We start from the raw sequence: 18869 nt of genomic DNA on the forward strand, positions 1-18869 counted from the left end.
TGCAGAGAGGGTTTGAGGTGACCCTGGGTGGCTGACCCAGCCATTTGCCCAGGACTTTCCAGGGTTTAGTGGAAGTCTGTGTCCCAGGAAACCTCCCAGTCTCAGCAATCAGGCACAGTGGTTACCCTGCGAGGCCCAGTAAAACACACAGGCAGACTGGGGTCAGAAACGGAAGGGGTTTCAAATACGTCCCAGAGTGAGGTGGGGGTGGGGAGGAAAGGGCCATCAGGGGAGCTTCTGGTGGTGCCCAACTGGCCAAGGATCCAGGACCCACGGAATAAAACAGCACAGCAGGACACACGCATGCGCCCAGCGTAGTCTTCCTGATGTCCACCCTGCTCCAGGTGGGCAGAAGGTGGTGGGTCAGCTGCTCTCCGGACTAGTGTCTGCTTTCCAGACCAGCACAGAGACCCCAAAATACATGTGGAGGAGTTTAGGGAGCTTGTGCGATAATCAGGGGAGCAGGGCCACCCGGAAGGACAGGGGAGCTGCAGATGCTGCAGGAGAGCGAGGGAGACAGACGGACGAGCAGCCGGGGGGAGCCAGGGGTGTGCTGGGGGGGTGGCGGTGCGTCTGTTCCCCAGGCACAGCCCTTGGACTTTGGGGCACGGCTTTCCATCCTGTCTGGGACCCCAAAGTTGCTTGGTGGGGGAAGCTGACGGGAAGCTCTGGCGGGTCTACTTCTGAACGTCACTATTGACCCCTCGACCCAGAGGACAGATTCAAGGTGATGAAGAGCCCTTATCCTCAAGTCCTGCTAGTAGGTAAAAGGCTTTTAATTTATTTTGGAAACCTAGATTCCTGAATACAAAGTAAATAGCTATTTGCCTGCGGGTTAAAATGAAGGTGCCACCCTCACAGAGGGCTTGGCCAGCTGAGAGCTGGGCAGGAGCTGGCTGGCAGTGGGGCTGGTCCTCTAACGTGTTTGTTGGATGCAGGCCCGTAAGACCCAGAGAGGCTTGTTCAGGCCGTTTCGCCCATCACAGTCCGGTTGCCGTCGACACAGAGGGGCGGAACTCCAGCTGCTTCTGTGTGGTGTGTCCACTCCTGAGCCCAGAGTTGGTCCCCTACCAGTCTGCATTCAGTGAACAGTGTCCCCCTGACCCACACAGAAGCCTCCAGGACCTGGAGGGGATCACGACCAAGGGGACCTGGCTCTTGCCTACACCAGGACAACCAGCTGGGCCTCTGCTTGCCTCAGATCCCTGGTGGAACCCCCTGGGCTCATGCTGCCCCTGTGTTCTCTGGGGCCATAAAAGAAGGCCCAGCCCCAGGCCTGAGACCTAGAGACAGCTGGCCCAGGGATTTTGTGACTTCATTTCCCATGTGGTCAAAAAGTAGGGGCTGCTGAGCATTCTGGGTGCCCAGAGCTGGCCAGGCTGAGAGAGAGGACGGCAGCAAAATGCATCCTGGCAGATGCCAGTGGCCACTGGGGAGGGTCTCAGGCCCTGTTTGTGTCTTGGACTTGTGGCCAGTTCCCAGCCTGGCAGTGGCCTCATAGCACAGCACGAGCCACCCACATGGACTGGGGACCCTGGGCTCCGGTCAGGCCGCATCAGGGCCCCAGAGAGCTGCTGACCGTGGGATCATTGCTTCAGACAAACAGAAGCCTGGAGGGGAAGTGGGCTGGCGGAGAAGACTCAGCCGCTCTAACACGAAGGCGAGTTGCTCCTGTGAGGCCTGCACATTCAGGTGCTGCTCCTGCCCTGGGTGGCACCAGCTATGGGTCATGATGGCCCCAGGAGGGCTGGAGCGTCCTGGGGCATGGACGCCATTGGCCAAGCCTGTGCTCAGCTCTGAGTCACATTCCAATGGCTGTGCCTCAAATGGAACCGTGAAACAGCTTCCCTTTGCATCCAACCCTTCAACATCTGAGTGACCCCCCAGAGCCGACCACAGAAGGGCAGAAAGGTGGTCCATCCGGAGACCCCCTTCCACGTGCACATCTCACAAGTGCCACCACCTGAGTTAACTTCCTGAACGATCCTGACTGTCTTCCCACTGAGGGAGCCTCACTCAAAACGGCTTTTACACGTTCACATGAACATGTGTGTGTCAGGCTCTTCAGGCTGGGAAAAACCAGCGTAAATCACTTTCTGAAACAGAAAATGCTGGCATTCAAGGTAACTTTGTAATTATTTGAGCCTTTCTGCATTTATGGCAACATGGGCTCTGCTCCTTTGGGGTTAAATGGCAAATGTGTACTGACTTTCTAATTTGATGGAACTGACTTCTGCGGCAGTGCAGAGCCTAGCATAGAGTTATGACCCAAAGATGTGACTGTCGGATAAATGATTTAATACACTGTAAATCCTTCTGTTTCCATCCCTTCACGTGGGACGCCAAAAGCAATTAGAGGCTAAGACATGTCCCGCGCACGTCCGTGTGGTGAGATCACTGTAACACTCTGCCAGCTCCGCCAGCGCTCAGGGGCCTCTGTGCAGGGGTTCCCGCCGGAATTCCATCAGGTGGCCGCAGGTGACACAGGGCTGGCTGTGCAGGTCTGTGTGTGTCCCCATCCTTTCAGGAAAGCAGTATTTGTCCTTTATGAGAACGTGCTTCTTTTAATGTCCCTAACCTGCAAGGGAAACTGACAGGCGTATTCAGCAAAGCAAGTGTTCGCCCCAGATGCTCGTCAGCTTACAGTAAGGCAGACAGGGCACCCGCGGGTTCCAGTTGCTGGTGCACAAGTGAAGACAAGAACCCGTTCTTGGAATGAAATCAACCCAATACGAGAGCTGGAAGCCCCGTGCCTGCTGCACAAGGGTCTGTGGGTGAACCTGGGTGGCTGGGCAGCCGTCCCTGGCCCACGTCCCTGGGAGCACAGCCAGGTTTGGGGGTAGTTCTGCCCTCAGCTGCTGCATGCCAATACCACTCTGGAAAACCAGGGAGGCTGCTCTAGGTGAACAAATTTCCTAACGAGGGGAAAGCAAGGAATTTGGGGCACCATCATAACCAAAATGCATGGGGACCAAGTAGATGGAAAAATACCAAATAGCGTGGTTCTGTGCAGGCAAAAGGGCAGGTTGAGGGGCAGTTCTGGTTACACTGACCCCTGGGCATTGAAACACCCAAAGGCCAGAGAGAAATACGTCTGCTGCTGCTTATTTTAAAGAAAGGAAGAAAGGGAGGTTGTTTCTGTCCCATCACCAGCTTAGCCGTCAGAACCCCCCACTTTCGTTTTCCGACCCAAGCAACCTCTATTTCCACTTGGCAAGCTAGGGGTGGAATGTCGCCGCCTGTGGACGTGCCAGGCAGTGAACAAAGTTGGGGGCAGAACCCTGGTGGGCAACCTGCCTCCCCTGACCCTGGCAAGGGACCCCTAGGGAGACCCCGGGCTCAAAGAGGCCTGCCCCAAGCTCCCAAAAACCTGGCTTCCTGGGCTCACACCTGAGCCAGATGAGTCTTGGTCTCTGAGGTGCTCAAGCAGTAGCCAGCATGGCTGAGCCCTCGCTTGTGTGGCTAGTAGAGGAAGAAGGCAGCGCTGGCCCAGATGAGCCCTCCGCTGCAGAGTGGAGGGCCCCTGGTCGTCACCCTGCTGGGTCCCAAGCACGGGTACACGGCCGGCCAGTGTGATGCTGGGTGGCACATGGAAGGACCTCCTCTCAGGAGAAAACTGACCATGGCTCTTCTTGCCACCTGCCCCAGCCTCAGCTGGACTTGGTGCACCAGGACTGAGAGGCATAGGATTATTGGTCTAGCTTTGGAATTTATTCCTTGAGTCAATGGACATTTCCTGCTTATTATTAAAGTGAAGGTGACACTCACTTCATATGCTTTGCATTTTTACAATCCACGAAACACACATGGCCACTCAGCACTTGAAACAGGGCTGGTCTGAACAGAGGGGGCTCCAAGGGCAAGACACAGGGGGTTTTGAAGACTCAGTACAAAAGAATGTAAAGTATCTCCCTAATAATTTTAAAATATTGTGTATTGAAATGATAATATTTTGCATTTGTTGGGATAAGTAAAAATAATCATTAAAATTGATTTCATCTGCTTCTATTTATTCTTTTTATGTGACCGCTAGAAAACGCAACATTTCCCATGTGGCCTGCGTTCTGTCTGCACGGGACAGTGCTGGCTTACAGGGACACTTGCTCACCCCTTATCACAGCAGATGCATCTTCCTTACCTGAGATGGACCTAAAATCCAGCATTTTCTAGAGGCTGCTTCAAATCTGAATTATGTGCAAAGCTCTTTTCCTATTTAATTCCTTCTCCGGTGCTAGAGGAATGCTAACTCTGGGTGGTTAGATGCGTGGCAATGCATTCTTTTGAGCTGAGCCACAGAAATCCTGGGCACCCCTGCAGGAGTTCAAACCCCAGGATAAAACCACCAGATCCTCCATCAGACATGTCTAGAAGACAGTAGCGGGCTTTCAAATGGGCAATGACAATGGTTGGCTGTAGGCTGGGCACACGGGCTGAGGAGGGACTGCTGCTTGCTTGGCCTTAGAATGGTGACTTTGCGGTGCCGACCTGTAAGCAGCCAAATGACACCTATTTTGATAGAACGCGATGCTTTGTTAGTGGCCCCAGTTGAGAGGCCTGCCTGATTTCACTTTGAATTCCACTCGACCCCAGTAAGAAAGCAATGCCGACACGGGAGAACGGGAGATAAACAGCCTTGCAATTTAGAAAATTGTTTAAATTTAATTTACCTTTTATTTAAGCCAAGTCATTAGAAGAATTTACTCTCAGTGAAATGGTTCTCTTAAAAAATTGTTCTTCACCCAAGAGTTGGGCAGAGAGATTTTTGTCTTGTGATTCCACGTATTCGCCGAGTGGCTGCTTACAGATCAATGGGCTGCCTCTCAGAGACCTCCTGGACTCTGACTTAGAAACGTGGCCCAGACTGACAAAATCATGAAAGTTGAAATTACGCGTTCAGTCACAAATGAACACTATTTAACTTGATATTACAATGGAATCATATTAAAAAAATAAGTTGAAATAAAATACTTTATTCTGAATATAAATGATATACTAAACATGTCTGGTTTTTAATATATAATAACAGAATAAGTGACTGTTTCTGATTATGTAAGTATAAAGTTGATTTAGGAAATGACCCGAGATGTAAATGACATCGGACAGTTGTCCTATTCTCAGCCACCAAAAGGGATTTGAAACAGTTCCCATACTCAGCTTTTCAAATGTTCAAAATTGATACAGTAGTCTGTTAGGAGGGGAAAAAGACAATGAAGAAATAAATACGGAAATTAGAAAAAACCAGTATTAAGCATATGTCTTTATGAGTAAGACTTAATCACACAGTTCATTTTGCAAATACAAAAGGGCCTTTGAAATGTATTAATTAAAGTTAAATGCTATAGACAGGCAGCTTTCTCCGCAGCGGCCAGTCTCCATTAACATAGCATTAACGACAGCCGAAGAAATTGGGTTAATAAAGCTGGATATTGTAGAAGAGCCACCGGGTGCCACCAGCTCAGACAGCTCCATCCCCAGGGCAGTGGGCGGCACCTGGGCGGGGGTGGGGGTGGGGGTGGCAGATCTCTGAGCTGTGCAGGGACATAAAAGAACCAGAGCCCATCCTGGTTTGCACGGGTCAAGGTGCAGCGCCCTGCAGTGTACTCACCGGTGGCCCAGCCTCCTCCCACGGCAAAGTGTGGGAGCTGGCGAAGTGGGGAAGGGGCTCTGCCGGGCACCAGAGCTGGACTGGGCCCTTCTCTGACACCCCAGCTTCAAGTGGGGCTGCGGGTTGTGAGGACCCCTCCACCACGCAGCTGCCTGTGAGCAGAGGGTGCGCTGTCGACTCCACCCAGCTCCACGCAGGCGGCCTGGGTGGGGACTCTCCCGCGAGACAGCGTGGCTGGGGAGTCCAGAGGCTGTTTAGAGCAAATCCCGCAGGCTTGGAGGCAGCCGCTGTTGGCGTGCGCTCACCTCCAGAGGTTCGCACCGCCAGGCAGGCAAAACAAACTCGGGCTTGGGAAAGCCAAAGGCCACTGGTCCTGGGGCTTCTGCCGTCCCCAGTCCGGCTCCCTCCCCGGCTGGGTCCGGGCACATCCACCAGCTTGGATGAGGGGCAAGGGGGCGGTGGAGCCAGAAGAGGTAGACGTGCCAGGAGCTGCGCCCCTGGGGCAAACGCCCCCACCCCCCAGAGCGCGGCCCTGCCGGTTTCGCCAGAGCAGCAGACGGGGGTGAAGGACGCGCCCCAACAGGAGTGCCACGACCTGCCGGGCCCAACAACGCCCTTCCCCGGGCCCTGTCGCTGCTCCCTTTGGGGCCCTGGTTTTCTTTCTGAGGCTGAGCAGCGGTGCTCAGATAAGTAGGGCTGGTCACCCCCGTCCCGTCCCCAGTCTCGACGGCCGCGGGTGTTGGGCGGGGTCCCAGCGGGCGCTGTAGGCCGCTGGTGTGGATCCCAGACCCCGCTCTCCGGCTCAGTCCTGCGCCCACACAGGCTTTGCGCCTCCTGCACCTCGCACTGTTCTGCGCACGGGCTGGACGCGAGGTGGGCGGCCTCCTCCCCGCGGGCGGGGTCCTGTCGCGGCAGGTGAGAGTCCTGGGGCATGCAGAATGGAGCGCGCTGCGGAAGGAGGGGCGGCCTGGGGCCTCACGGCTTCTCGTTACAGTGTTTGCAAAGAGCCGAGGGCGTCCCGGAGAAGGCGGCGCCCTTGTCCGGGCAGGGCAGCGCGGCGCCCGCAGAGAAAGGGCACACAGCAGCCTGGCCGAAGGGCGTCAAGGGCGCGGGGGCCACGGGCGCCGCCAGGCCCTGGCCCTGGTTGAGGCAGGCCACCAGGCGCCGCATCTCGTCCAGGGCCTGCGCCTGCATGAGGATGTAGTTCCTGGCGAGCAGCAGCGTGGCGATCTTGGAGAGCTTGCGCACCGACGGACCGTGCGCGTAGGGGATGACGGCGCGCAGCCCGTCCAGCGCGTCGTTCAGGTCGTGCATGCGCCGCCGCTCGCGCGCGTTGATGCTCAGCCGCAGCGAGCGCTGCTCCCGGGGCCGCCGCCGCGCGTCCGCCGCGCCCCCGGGCCCGCGCCGCCGCCGCCGCCGCCGCTCGAAGGCGTCGTCCTCGTCGCCGCTCTGCTCGCCGCTGCTCTCGGCCGCCGCCGGGGCGCGGGGCGCGGGCGCCGCGGGGAGGTCTCCGCCCGGGCCCGGCGCGCCGTAGCCGCGGACCGCCTCGGACCCCCGGGCCGCCCCGTAGGCGAGGCCCGCGGCCGCCGCGTAGCTGTGTCTCAGCGCCAGGAACGCGTCCCCCGACAGCGGCTTGAGCTCGGCCATGGCCCGAGGGCTGGCCGAGCGGGCGGGCGCTCCAGCGGTGCCGCTCCGGGCTCGCGCGTGCGTCCGGCGGTGTGTGGGCCCCGCGCCTCCGCGCCGGGCCGGTCTGGCCGCCTGGGCCCCGCCTCCGGGTCGTGGGCTCCTCCCTCCGCCCCTCCCCCTCTCGCCCTACGCCCGTTTGAAGGTGCGGAGGCGCCCGCGACGACTTCGCGTCTAACCGGTCAGGGGGGACCGGTGGCCCCCTCTTCCCGGAGCCCGGCTGCACCAGCAGCGCAGACCGACGCCGGGATGGGGGAGCCGCGGGGGTGCAGGGAGCCGGACGCCTGCATGGAGATGGTGGAGACGGCGGGACCTGGAGCCCCGTACCTGCCTCCCAGCGTCCCCTCTACTCACCCGCTGCCACCACGGAACGCTCGCGTGCCCCCTGGGCGCTCGCTTCAGGCCTTCTCTTCCTCGGTCCCCCGTAGGAGCCGCCCTGGCGCGGCGCAGGGGTCTGGCACGGAGGGCGCCGCCCAGCCGCAGCCCCTGGTCCTGAGCGCCCTGCGTCTTGGCGGGACTGCGAGGCGTCTGCAGGGACGCCCCCAGCAGCCCTTTCTGGGCCTGCAGACCCGCAAGTTTTCCAGAAGTACGTCCTAGGTGTATCCGCGAACCCGGAATTTGTGATTTGGGGTAGGGACTGGAATTTGAGGACAAAATCTCTCGTTTAGGGTAAACCCGGTGTTTCAAAAAATTATCTGTATTTCAGGTGAAAGGCTTTTCCCGGGCTTGTCCTGCAGTAGAGGCCCCCCCACCGGAGGTGGGGGTGACTGCGCTCTGCTGGAGGGAAGCTGTGGGGCTGCTGGTCACCCTGGGAGCTGGTGCGACTGGGCTGGGCTGGGTCATATGTTCTGGTCTGAGTCTCAGCCAAGAAACCCCTGCAGGGATACTGGGGTGGTGCTCCCAGGTGGGTATCAGACCATAGGTGTTGTCCAAGCACCTTTGGGTGCAGCCTGATGCGTGAGGCCAATTCTGCAGCCTAGAATGGAGGACTGGGGAATGCCAGTCAGTGAGCACGACCTTCCTCAGGGTGAAAGGTCCACCAGGCAGGGAGTGGCCAGCCAGGAAAGTCCCAGCGGCTGGGGAATGGGGCTGGGGACTGATGCCAGCCTGTGCGTAGGTTTGCGAGGGGCGGAGTAAGGGCGGGGTTTCTCGCAGGAAGTTCAAACGGGGAGGGCGGGAAGCCGCACCAGCCTGGCCCCCTCCTCGGACCTGTTTCAGGAACACGCAGAGGAAATGGGTGATATGCCTGGGCACCACCAGGCAGCTGCTAACTTTTGTCCGAGTTCCTCAGCCGAAACCCCATGCCGTGAGCATACTGTGCTTTGCACAGCTTTTCCTGGAGTTGCCAGAGGCACCGTCGCCATGTGGATCTGGCCCCACCAGATGCTGCCTTTCCAGTCCTTCCAAGAGTGGGTGAAGGCTAGGACCCCAAGCTTTCTCCCAGGTGGCAAGCTGCCTGGAGGCCCCGGAGTTGGTGAGGGATGTTGCGCCTCACTTAGTAGGGGACAGGTGTCGGGCCTGCAGTGCAAGGCCTCCTGGAGTCACTGACATCTCTGCTTACCAGGTCCCACCAGGGAGAGGAGTGCTGCCTGAGTGCTGGGGAGGGGGGCAGGTGCCCTGCACTTCAGCAGTGTGAATGGCTAGGAGCCAGGTGCTCTCTGGAAGGTTCTGGAAATCCAGCAATGGCTGGGGTCCTGGCTCTCCAAGGCCTCCACGCTGGGTGCCATTGTTCAGGAATAAGACACAAACACACCGGCAAACAGTCACGGGAAGCAGCAGCCCCTCCATGCTCCGGGCCCTGCAGAGAAGTGCATGGAGAGGCCCGCAGGCTGGTGCCTCTGCCTGTCACGCAGTGGGGGCACCAGTGTGTCCTGGCTTGGAGTAAAGGGGGCATGAGAAGGGTCTGGGCGAGGTCCCTGTCTAAGAGGGTGCCCTGGACTGCCCCCGGGGCTGAGGAAGAGCAGCGGCCACGGGATGTGCTCCAGGAAGAGTTTGCAGGAGGACCATGTGGCCCTCGGGGTCAGGGCGCTTGGGGACACTTCCCCTGGGGTGTCTCTCTGAGCCTGGCAGAGCTGTCAGGGTGAAAGGGGACACAGAGGGGTGTGGTCCACCTCCACAACACTGGGGGCAGCACAAGGGGCTAATGGGGTGGGCGCTGGATGACCTGGGATGTGGGACTGGTGGGGGCACTTGGGAGCACTGGGGAGGGTGTGCTGTGGATACACTGAGTATAGGGGCATTTGACCTACCCAGGGGCATCTGGCAGGCACTTGTGGGGTCATGGAAACGCCAGGTGGGGTCAGTGGAGTGATTATTGGAGTCACGGCTTTCAGAGCGTGGGTGAGTTTGGCTTTCAGAGCGTGGCCTGGAGTAGAGTCCCAGCAGTGGCCTCAGGTCAACCCCACTCGGGGAGATTACATTAAAGCCAGCCTTTGCGTCCCCCTGGGGTTCTGATGGCCGTCTGGGCCTGGCCACTGGGATGTCCAAACTCGGGGCCAGGGAGCAAGGGTTCTGGGTAATTGCTGAATGGCAGGGTAACCCAGGACCTTCAACAGCTCAGAGAAGGGCTGGAGGAGGCAGGTCTGCACTTGGAGTCCAGGACCTCGAAACGCCTGGAGGGGAAGGCCCTCCCCAGGGTGACGCCCCGCGTAGGAAAACCACCCACGGTCCTGGCAAAGGGCCGGGACAGCATCGTTTTATTGTCAGCTGCTGCCCCCTGCTGGCCGCCTGCGGGGCTGCGTTCTGCCCGCAGCGCCCTGAGCGTTCTCAGTTCAAATGTACGTTCCCGGCCCGCGCTGGGCTCCTAGGGCAGCTTCTCAGGTGCCTGGTGCCTGCGTGGTGGGGACTGAAGAAACCTAATGTGCTCCTCCCGGTGCACACGGGCCTCACTGGGTGCTCTGGCCGATAAACCAGATACGGGCTTTGGTCTGACTGTCCCCACCACCGGCCCCTCTTCTCGCGCAGGCGGGAGTAGGGCGTGAGGGGGAGCTGCGGATGCGGTCGGCTGGGCCTGTTTGCGTGTAAAGCAGGAGTCACTGCACATGCAGCCTGATGGCGGCCCCCAGGGGCAGGCTGGCCACGGCGGGCTTACTCTAACCAGCGGTTCCCTTGCCCTCCCGGTAGCTACTCCGCCATGCGGCGTGGTCCCTGCGCGTGGCCTGGCCCTCTGCCATGGTCTGGCCTGTGACAGTCAGGTGCCGTAGCCCACGTGGGCACCTGTGGACATCACCAGCTGCCCCCACTGCTGGGCTGTGGTGGCTGGGTCTCTGCACTTTTTGAGTCTAAAACCTGTTTACTGTATCTAACCTAAGTACCACAGCTTAGCTGAACCCCGCTTAACCGTGCTCAGAACACTTACGTGAGTCTGCACTTGGGCGAAACCATCTAACACAAAGCCTATTTTATAATAAAGTGCTGACTATCTCATGTAATGTACTGAGCGCTGCTCTGAGAGTGAGAAACAGGACGACTGTCAGTGTGCTGGTTGTTCACCCCTGTGACCACGTGGCTGGCTGGCCTCTGCCGCCCAGCATCATGAGAACATGAGAGTGTCGTACCACGGAGTCTGGTCCACGGAAAGCTCTGGGGTGTGTCTGTCGAATGTGTGTTGCTTTCAGACCATAGTAAAATCAGGGTTTGTCTGTACAGAAAACCCTAAAGACTCCACCAAAAAGCTGTTAGAGTAAGTGATTTCAGGAAAGTTACAGGATACAAAATTGATATGCAAAAAATGTGTTGCATTTCTATACAATAACTACAAACTGCAGGAAGAGAAATTAAAATGACAATCCCATATAGAATTGCATCAAAAAAATAAAATATCTAGGAATAAATTTAACCAAGGAGGTGAAAGACCTGTACTCGGAGAACTGTAACACTGATGACATGAATTGAAGATGACACAAATAAATGGAAAGGCATTCCATGCTCATGGGCTGGAAGAACTAGTGACTTTGCCATGTCCATTCCCACTACTCAAAGCCAATGGAATCCCTATCAAAATTCCTATGGCATTTTTCACATAAATAGAAAAGCCATCCTAAAATGTGTAAGGAACCCCCAAGGACCCAGAAAAGCCAAAACAATCTTGAGAAAGAACCAAGCTGGAGACATAACACTTCCCCACTTCAAAGTACATTACAAAGCTATAACAATCAGAACAGTATGGCACTGGCATAAAAACAAACATACAGACCAGTGGTGCCAAATGGAGCCCAGAAATAACCCCACACACATTAACCCACAACAAAGGAGCCAAGGATATACAATGGGGAAAGGGCAGTCCCCTCAGTGGATGGTGCTGGGAAAAGTGGGCAGCCCCATGCAAGAGCACGACCCTGGACACTGTGTGCCCCACTCCCAAAAACTGACTCCAAGTGGATTAAAGATTTGAGCATAAGACCTGAAACCATAAAACTCAGAAGAAAATAGGGGGTAATCCCCTTGACATTAGTCTTAGAATGATTTTTAGGGGGTTTTGGTACCAAAACAAAGGCAACAAAAGCAAAAATAGACAAGTGGGACTATACCAAATTGAAAAGCTTTGCACAGTAGAAGAAACCATCCACCAGATGAAAGGGGAACCACAGAATAGAAGATATTTGCAAATCATATATTGGATAAAGGGTTAAGATTACAAATACATGAAAAGCTCACACAGCTCCAGAGGCCAAAATACACTGATTAAAACATGGGCAGAGCCCCAGCCCTGGACTCTGGGTGAGGCGGGAGCCGGCCTGCGCTGCCCACTCGGGGGCTCGGGGAGGGGTGGGGGCCTGTTCGGGTCCCTCCCACCCGTTAGCTGCCCTGGAGTTGCCTGAGCTGGCGAGGAAGGCTGGCAGGACGTGGGGCTGGCGGGACAGTCCTGGCGGCAGAGTCAGAGGCGCTTCCCTTTGCCGGGATGGGCCCCAGCCTCCAGGCAGGGAGACTGTGTCACGACGGTGACAGATGGTCATGCTCCTCGTCTCCGGCACCTTCCTGTCCCCATCAGCAGTGGTGAGGAAGGGGTATCCTGAGACGTCACCCAATTTCCCGCCTTTCCCTTTGGTGGGGGGCAGTTACGCTGGAGCTGGGGGGTCCAGGCTGCCCCGGGCGGAGTCACCTGGGCCCTCCCCGTGCTCCCGGATGGGCCTCATTCCTTCCTGCTGCAAAGGCCGAAATTTGGGATCCCCCTGACACCTTTCTGTGCTCCCCACTGCCCACACCCCGGCCAGCTCCGGCGGGGCCTGCTCCCTGATCCCTGCACAGGCCTGCAGGGCCACCAAGGGGGCTGAGTCCTTCTGGGGCTGATGGGGTCCCCAGCCTTTGAGCTCTTGTTCCCTTTTGACTCTGGTCCAGAGGTCCTGTGGGAGAGGCCATGTGGAGGGTGCCCCAGGGTGTGTGGGGCCAGGGACGACTCCTGGGTGTTAGTGGCCGTTAGTGGCCTTTCGCGGACCCACCCAGCCCAGAGACGGGCTGTCCCTGTGGACCCGGCTCCAGTCCCCAACCCGCGAAATCCCCAGCGCGTTCCTGTGCTCTCTCCCCTGCCGTTCACTCGCCCAGATGAGGAGGCGTCCTCTCCAAACACTTGTCAAGCCGTGTCCCTTCTTTGGCCATCCCACCCTCTCTGCCTCTGCTCAGAGCTGGGGACCTGGGGACGGGGGGCAGCCTCTGCCCTGACCCATCCCCGGGCTCCTCGGAGCCTGGCCCACTTTGTCCTTTGCCCCTGGACTCCTTGGCCACCTGCAGGCGTTTCCTGCCAGCCCTGCCCACGCCCAGCGCCCCTCCAGAGCCTCTAGCTCTCTTCCTACCCCCAGCCCCTGCCCCCAGTACTCCTTGCCCCCTGCCCCTCCCCTTGGTGTAGATCGGGGGCGACTTCACAGCACTCGCTGAGGTCTCCTGAGGTCGAGGCCCCTGGGCCCCTGCTGAACACCTTGTAGGTGCAGGTGAGTGGGGGTTCTCTGCGTGGGCAGGGGTCCCAGGGGAGGGGTCGTGGCCAGCTGTCCGTGGCATTAGTTGGGGAACAGTCTGGCTGTCCAGGGCCTCCTGACACCTTTCTGGGCTACCTGCCTCCCACTCCCACCCCCATCTCAAGGCTCCTTGCCTAGGGCTGGCGAGGCAGGTGGGGTAGCGGGGTTGGGGATGGGAGGCTGGTTGAGGGCAGTTCCCATTCTGGCCTCCGGGGGCAGTAAGCCCCTGGGTGTGTGGGGCCAGCGGTGGCTCTGGGTGAGGTTTGGGGTGGCGGGGTGGAGTCTGAGGGGCCCTGGGCTGCTCTTGGTCCAGAACACCGGCCGTGAACCCTCTGGAGTAACTGGGACCCAGCCAGAAGGGCGGCAGGTGCTGGCTTTGCAGGGCGGGCCAGAGGAGGAGGGGCGTGCCACCTGGGTGGGGTCCCAGCCCCACTGGATGCTGCGGACCCTCCTGCCCCTCTGCAGCCCTCTGAGCTCCAGCGGAGGACAGGCGCCTGCATCGGGTGTGGGGGCGGGGGCAAGGTGCCCAGAGGGCGGCAGGTCTGGCCTCGGGAGCACCTGGGCCCCGGGGCCCTGAGAGGGCATCTGCACGTGAAGGACAGGCCGAGCAGGACAGTTGTCGGGGCCCAGGTCCCCGAGCAAGGCTGCTGGCAGCACACACAGGAACCCACTGGGTAAACTGAGGCCCAGCGGGTGCTGTGCCCCAGGCAGGTGTGGAGACAGGACCCTGTGTGTGCCATGCGCCCATGCAAGGCATGGTCACCCCTGCTAAGATGGCCACAGTGTGGACCCAGGTGCCCTGCTCTCCCTGGGCCCTGCTGGGTGTTGCCTGGGAAAGTCTGCAGTGATGACCATTTCCCCCTCTCTGAACGGGGCAGCCAGGCTGAGGGTCACCTGGGCAGACAATGGAGACGGCTCCCCCACGCTGGGTGCCCCTCCCCTTGGTCCCTCAGCCTGGCCTCACCAGTCTGGACTTTGGTCTGAGCCCTGCCACCGTGTGCTGTCCCGGGGAGGCCCCGGTGCTGGGCCAGCAGGCATGGAGGCCCTGGGCTCGCACGATCTGGCTGCACAGGAGTGCAGGGAGGCTGGGCCCGCCCGCGTGCCCACCCCAGACAGGGGCTCCCGAGGCCGACGGGACGCACGGCCCAGGGTCACAGGCCAGCCTGAGCTCCCGCTCCTGGGCTGTGCTGGACAGCCCCGCTGCGTGCAGATGCCTGGCCCGGTGCCTGGCCGGCTCCTTGGCACCCCGTCTGGCCTCCGCTGGCCCCCTGCTTGGTGAGTCACGCCTGTGCAGCTCGGGCGTCAGCCCCGTTGTCTGCTCTCGGCCCGAGGAGGTTGGCAGGCGTCACCTCATCCCCCTCTGAGGATGAGGCAGAGTTCTTCCTGGTAAGAGTGTGGGTCGGTGGGAGCCAGCCTGACGCCTCACCCTGCTCCTGGCACGGCCCTGGTGGAGCTCGGCATCAGCGTGCGGGGGCCCTGTTTCCCTCCGCCCTGGCCTCGGGTCCAGAAGGCCCCTCCCCACAGCTATTTGTCCTGCTTCTTCTGGCGCATTTTCCTCTTTCCTGCATCGTTTTGGATTGAGCTTCTTAAGTGATGCTATTGTATCAATATTCCCCTGTGGTCGCTCTGTGTCGGCTGGCGGTCGAGGACACGGCTGTCTGACTCTACTCATGTGCCTCCATGTGCTGCGCCTGCAGATCCCCATGGGCACCCAGCCCTGGGTCTACTGGGGTCCACCCTTTAATGCATCTGTAAATGATATAAGCCCCATGCTGCATTCTTAAAGTTTTTTTGCTTTAAACAGTTAATTATCTTTCAACAAATAAAAGCCATGTTTTATACTTACCTACATATTTTCCCAATCCACCCAACTCTATTTCTTCTGTGCAGCCCTCACCATAGACCTCATTTCCCTTCCACCCGAGTTCAGAGTTTTCTGTCACATTGTGTCTTGAAGCCTCTTACTTTGTTTTGTCTGTAAAAATGTCCTTGGTGAATGTGTTTTTGCTGGATGGAGAGTTTCAGCCAGGCAGACGGTCCCTTTCTCCCAGCATTTCGTGTCTGCACCGCCCTGCGTGGAGGTCCGCCGAGAAGCGGCTCTGTTCCCGATCTCTGTCCCTCTACGCGAATGTCTGTTTTCTTTGCATAAGTTTTTTCCTTGTCTCTGGTTTCCAGAATTCTATTGGGACCACACTGTCCTTTCTTTGTGTTTATTTTGCTCGGGGTTCATTGAGCTCCTTCAGTCTATGGATTTTCAACAGATTTGGGAAACTGGACCACAATTTCCTTAGGTGTAGTTCTCTCTCTCCACCACCTTCAGGATCGGCGGACGTGCTGCCAGCACCTGCTCTTTCTTTCAGTCTTTCTCTTTCTTTTTCCTTGGGCTTCCTTCGGACGTTCCTAGTGCTGTGGCTCCAAATGCACTTTTTTCCTTCGCGCTGTCTGATCTGCAGGTGAGCCTGTCCACGCTGTTTTCTTCTTTAGGGACCTTCTATTACTTCCTGCCCAACGTGTACGGTCTCCAACATGCCTGCGAGGAGCATGGGGCGTGTGTGCCTCAGCTCTCAGGGTGCCTGCTGCTCGCTCAGCCCCTCCGCGGCTCTGGGTTTGCCTCTGTTGGGTCACTTCCCTCCTGGCTGTGGGCCCTACTTCCCTCGCTGGCATCCTGCTGGACTTCATAGCGGTCCCTTGGGAGCACCGGTCTGTCATGCAGGTAAACCACCTGGCATTGGACCTGTCCTTTGCAGGCTTGCCTCTCTTTCCATCTTGATGGGGCGGCCCTGGAGCCCTCTGTGGTGCTGGAGGCTGGCCTGGACGCTGCCCCGAGCCCCTGCAGCTGCCCCGGGCTACATAGCCCCCAAGCAGCCCTTCACCCAGGCAGCCTGCATGTCTGAGAAGGCGTGACTGCACGGACGGGGGACCCTTGAGACAAATGGAGAGCAGATGTGGAGCTGAGCCTTCTTCCCGTGGCTCCCATGTTGCTGCACAAATGATTTTGTACTTGGTTAAAGATTAAATATCAATACATGGGAAATTTAAACAGGAGATAATCTGGGCCCCTGAACAGTTGCTTCTGGCACAACTAAAAAGCAAATGAAGAATATTTGTTTGGAGCAACTTGTTGGCTGGAGTCTTGGGGGTCGGGGGAGGCACCCCTGCAGGGGGCAGGGGACTGTACGGCCCGTTTGGCCCTTGAGTGGGCTCTTGCTGTTGACCAAGGTGAGATGAGTGAGGATCGTCTCCTGCTCCTGCCAGACCCACAGACGTGGGGACTGGCCTCTGTCACCACCCACCGCCCCTCTCCGTTCTGCAGCGTGGGGAGGGGGTCCAAGCAGCAGAGTGTGAGTGGGGTCGGTGCAGAGATCTGTGTGCTGGGCAATGACTCAGTGGTCTCCTCTGCCCCCTGTGCTGACTCTATGCCTATCTGACTTCTCTTTGAGCTTTGTCCTGAGGGTCAGGTCAGCACAGACCTTACTCTGAGCTGAGATCCAGTCATTTGCGAGTGAAGGAGTCCCAGATCAATTTAGTTTGAGAAGAAAAGGGACCTCTGGAGTTTTCGGTTATGTGAATGAATGATGGCTTCAGGCACAGCTGGATCTAGGTGCCCCGATGCTGGCACAAGGACTCTCCCTGTCTCTCGGTTCTGCTCCATTTTGTGCTGACTCTCCTCTCAGGCAGGTGCCACCCCCAGAGTGGCAGGAAAAGCATCTCGGGAAAGCAGGCAGCCGGTTCCCTTCCAGCATCTGCTCTCTTGGCCGGGAAGAGCCTCATTCCCTGCCCTCAGTGCTTGTGCTTGGGTGGCTGACCCCCGACTCCCACTCCAGGGCTGGGCACCCAGCCATCAGAACCTCTCCCATGTCCCATGTGATACCCACCTGGTCCCATCTGGTGAGCTTGCTCCTGGGCCTGCACCCGGGCCGGTCCCTAGAGCTGCCCCCAGTCTAGGTTGATCGTCTGCCCATGGGTCCCTGCCTCCCTCCTTTGGACCCTGCAGACCCCTCCAGCCCATCTGGAAGGCAGCCCCCCTGGAGGGTGGCGAGTCACTCAGCTGCGCTAGGAAGGCTTCCTGGATGGGGCTGTGCTGGATGGTGTCCTCTTTGTGTGGAGGGCTGTCGTCTTACTGGGGACTGGCCCACACTGATGCTGGGAGCTGCCAGCCCTCTCTTTCCCGTCACTGACCCTTCCCTGCTCCCCGGGGGCCAGACCTGGACGATTCTCCCCTATTTCCTGGCCTGACCTGGTGAAGCTGGTGATGCTGGCCTTCAGCTAGGCTGGCACAGGGGCTCCACCCAGCCCTGGAACTCGGGGGAAAGCAGGCTACTCCCCCCGCCCCACTGCCCTCGCTGCTGTCGCTTGCCTTGTCTGGAGGGGTGGGCTCAGCTCAGCGCCGTTCCCTGTGGCCCAGTCTGACAGCACCTGGGACTTTCCCTTGCAACAGCCCCTTCCTGCGCCCCCCCTAGCGAGGGGGCCAGAGCCCACCAGACAAACGCTTATGCTAACCCCAGTTCTTTTGAATTAGGAGGGGAGGGTGGCAGTGATGGAGCCAAGAGGGCCATGTGTGCCCAACGCAGGACAACTGCTGAGCGGCCACTGTCCTGGGCACCCACTCAGCAGACAAGGCCAGTGCCCTGCCAGGCTGTCTCAGCTGGTGACTGCCCACCACCTCCATGCCCCAAGGCCAGAGCCGCTCATGCATGGCACCACCTGATGGGCATGCAGCACAGTTACAGCCCACTGTGCCTGGAGTTTCCAAATTAGTCCGACTGAGCAACTTTTAAAAATGCGTGGCAGATCAGATTTCATACTTTCCCCATGAGGAGAGACTCCAGAATGAGGAGCAAGTTAGTGTAGCATAAAGATGCTAATCAGCATGAAATGCTGCCACACTCCACACATGTGACCTCACACGCAGCATCTCCTACAAGAGATATGGCTTTGGACTGTCAACGTGTGTCTGCTGGTTCCTGGGGACCGGGGCCTGCAGCTGTGGTGTCCCCTCGCTGCTGGAGCACCAGCCAGTGCCAGCCACGGTGCTGTCAGCCAACAGGGCCCCTCTGGGGTCAATGGGAAACAAACCCCCATTTCCGTGGAGCTAGTTCAGCAAATAGATCGTTGTTAATGGGTGCCTTCCTTGGGGTGTCCGTGTGCTACATCACCCACGTGAGATGTTCGACTTGGCGCACCCAGTACCAGGCCCCCTTGCTATCGCCCAGTGGATGTTCAATTAAACACATGATTGCAAAGTTCTAGTTTCTTCTGTGCCCCTCCCCCTTGCTGTTCTCCGAGGGGCACTATAAGCCAAGACCCCCTGGGCATCATGGCCTCCGTGAGCCTCTTTGTGGCCCTGTTGCTTCAGAACAAGGAGCGTGTTCCACCTTTCTGCCCCTGGCAAACCCTCCCTGTGCCCTTCCTGGCCAGGGCATGGTCCTCGCCCTGTGGTTTCTCTCGCCCGGTGTTGGGCATATGGCTCTGATGGTGGTCATATCAGGCACCACCTGTCACACTAGGCAGGTGCCCCAGGGCTGGGAGCAGGAGGCCGAGCTGCAGGGGGTGAAGGATCTTGCCCAGAGGGGCACATGAGCTGGCATGGTGAGCTGACGTCCTGGCGGGTTGCGACTCTGTCCCCTTTGCTT

General features: G+C 58.4%; 1 protein-coding gene across 1 annotated transcript; it reads right to left on the reverse strand.

Moving 5' to 3' along the window:
• Positions 1-6575: 6575 nt before the first annotated feature.
• On the reverse strand, positions 6576-7349 carry BHLHE23 (basic helix-loop-helix family member e23). The gene has a single exon (XM_057503239.1). It carries the CDS (start codon positions 7250-7252, stop codon positions 6581-6583), a length of 672 nt encoding a protein of 223 aa, XP_057359222.1. The 5' UTR covers positions 7253-7349; the 3' UTR covers positions 6576-6580.
• Between the last annotated feature and the right edge of the window lie 11520 nt (positions 7350-18869).

Source organism: Manis pentadactyla, chromosome 5 (assembly GCF_030020395.1).
Source record: "Manis pentadactyla isolate mManPen7 chromosome 5, mManPen7.hap1, whole genome shotgun sequence".
NCBI classification, from domain to species: domain Eukaryota; kingdom Metazoa; phylum Chordata; class Mammalia; order Pholidota; family Manidae; genus Manis; species Manis pentadactyla.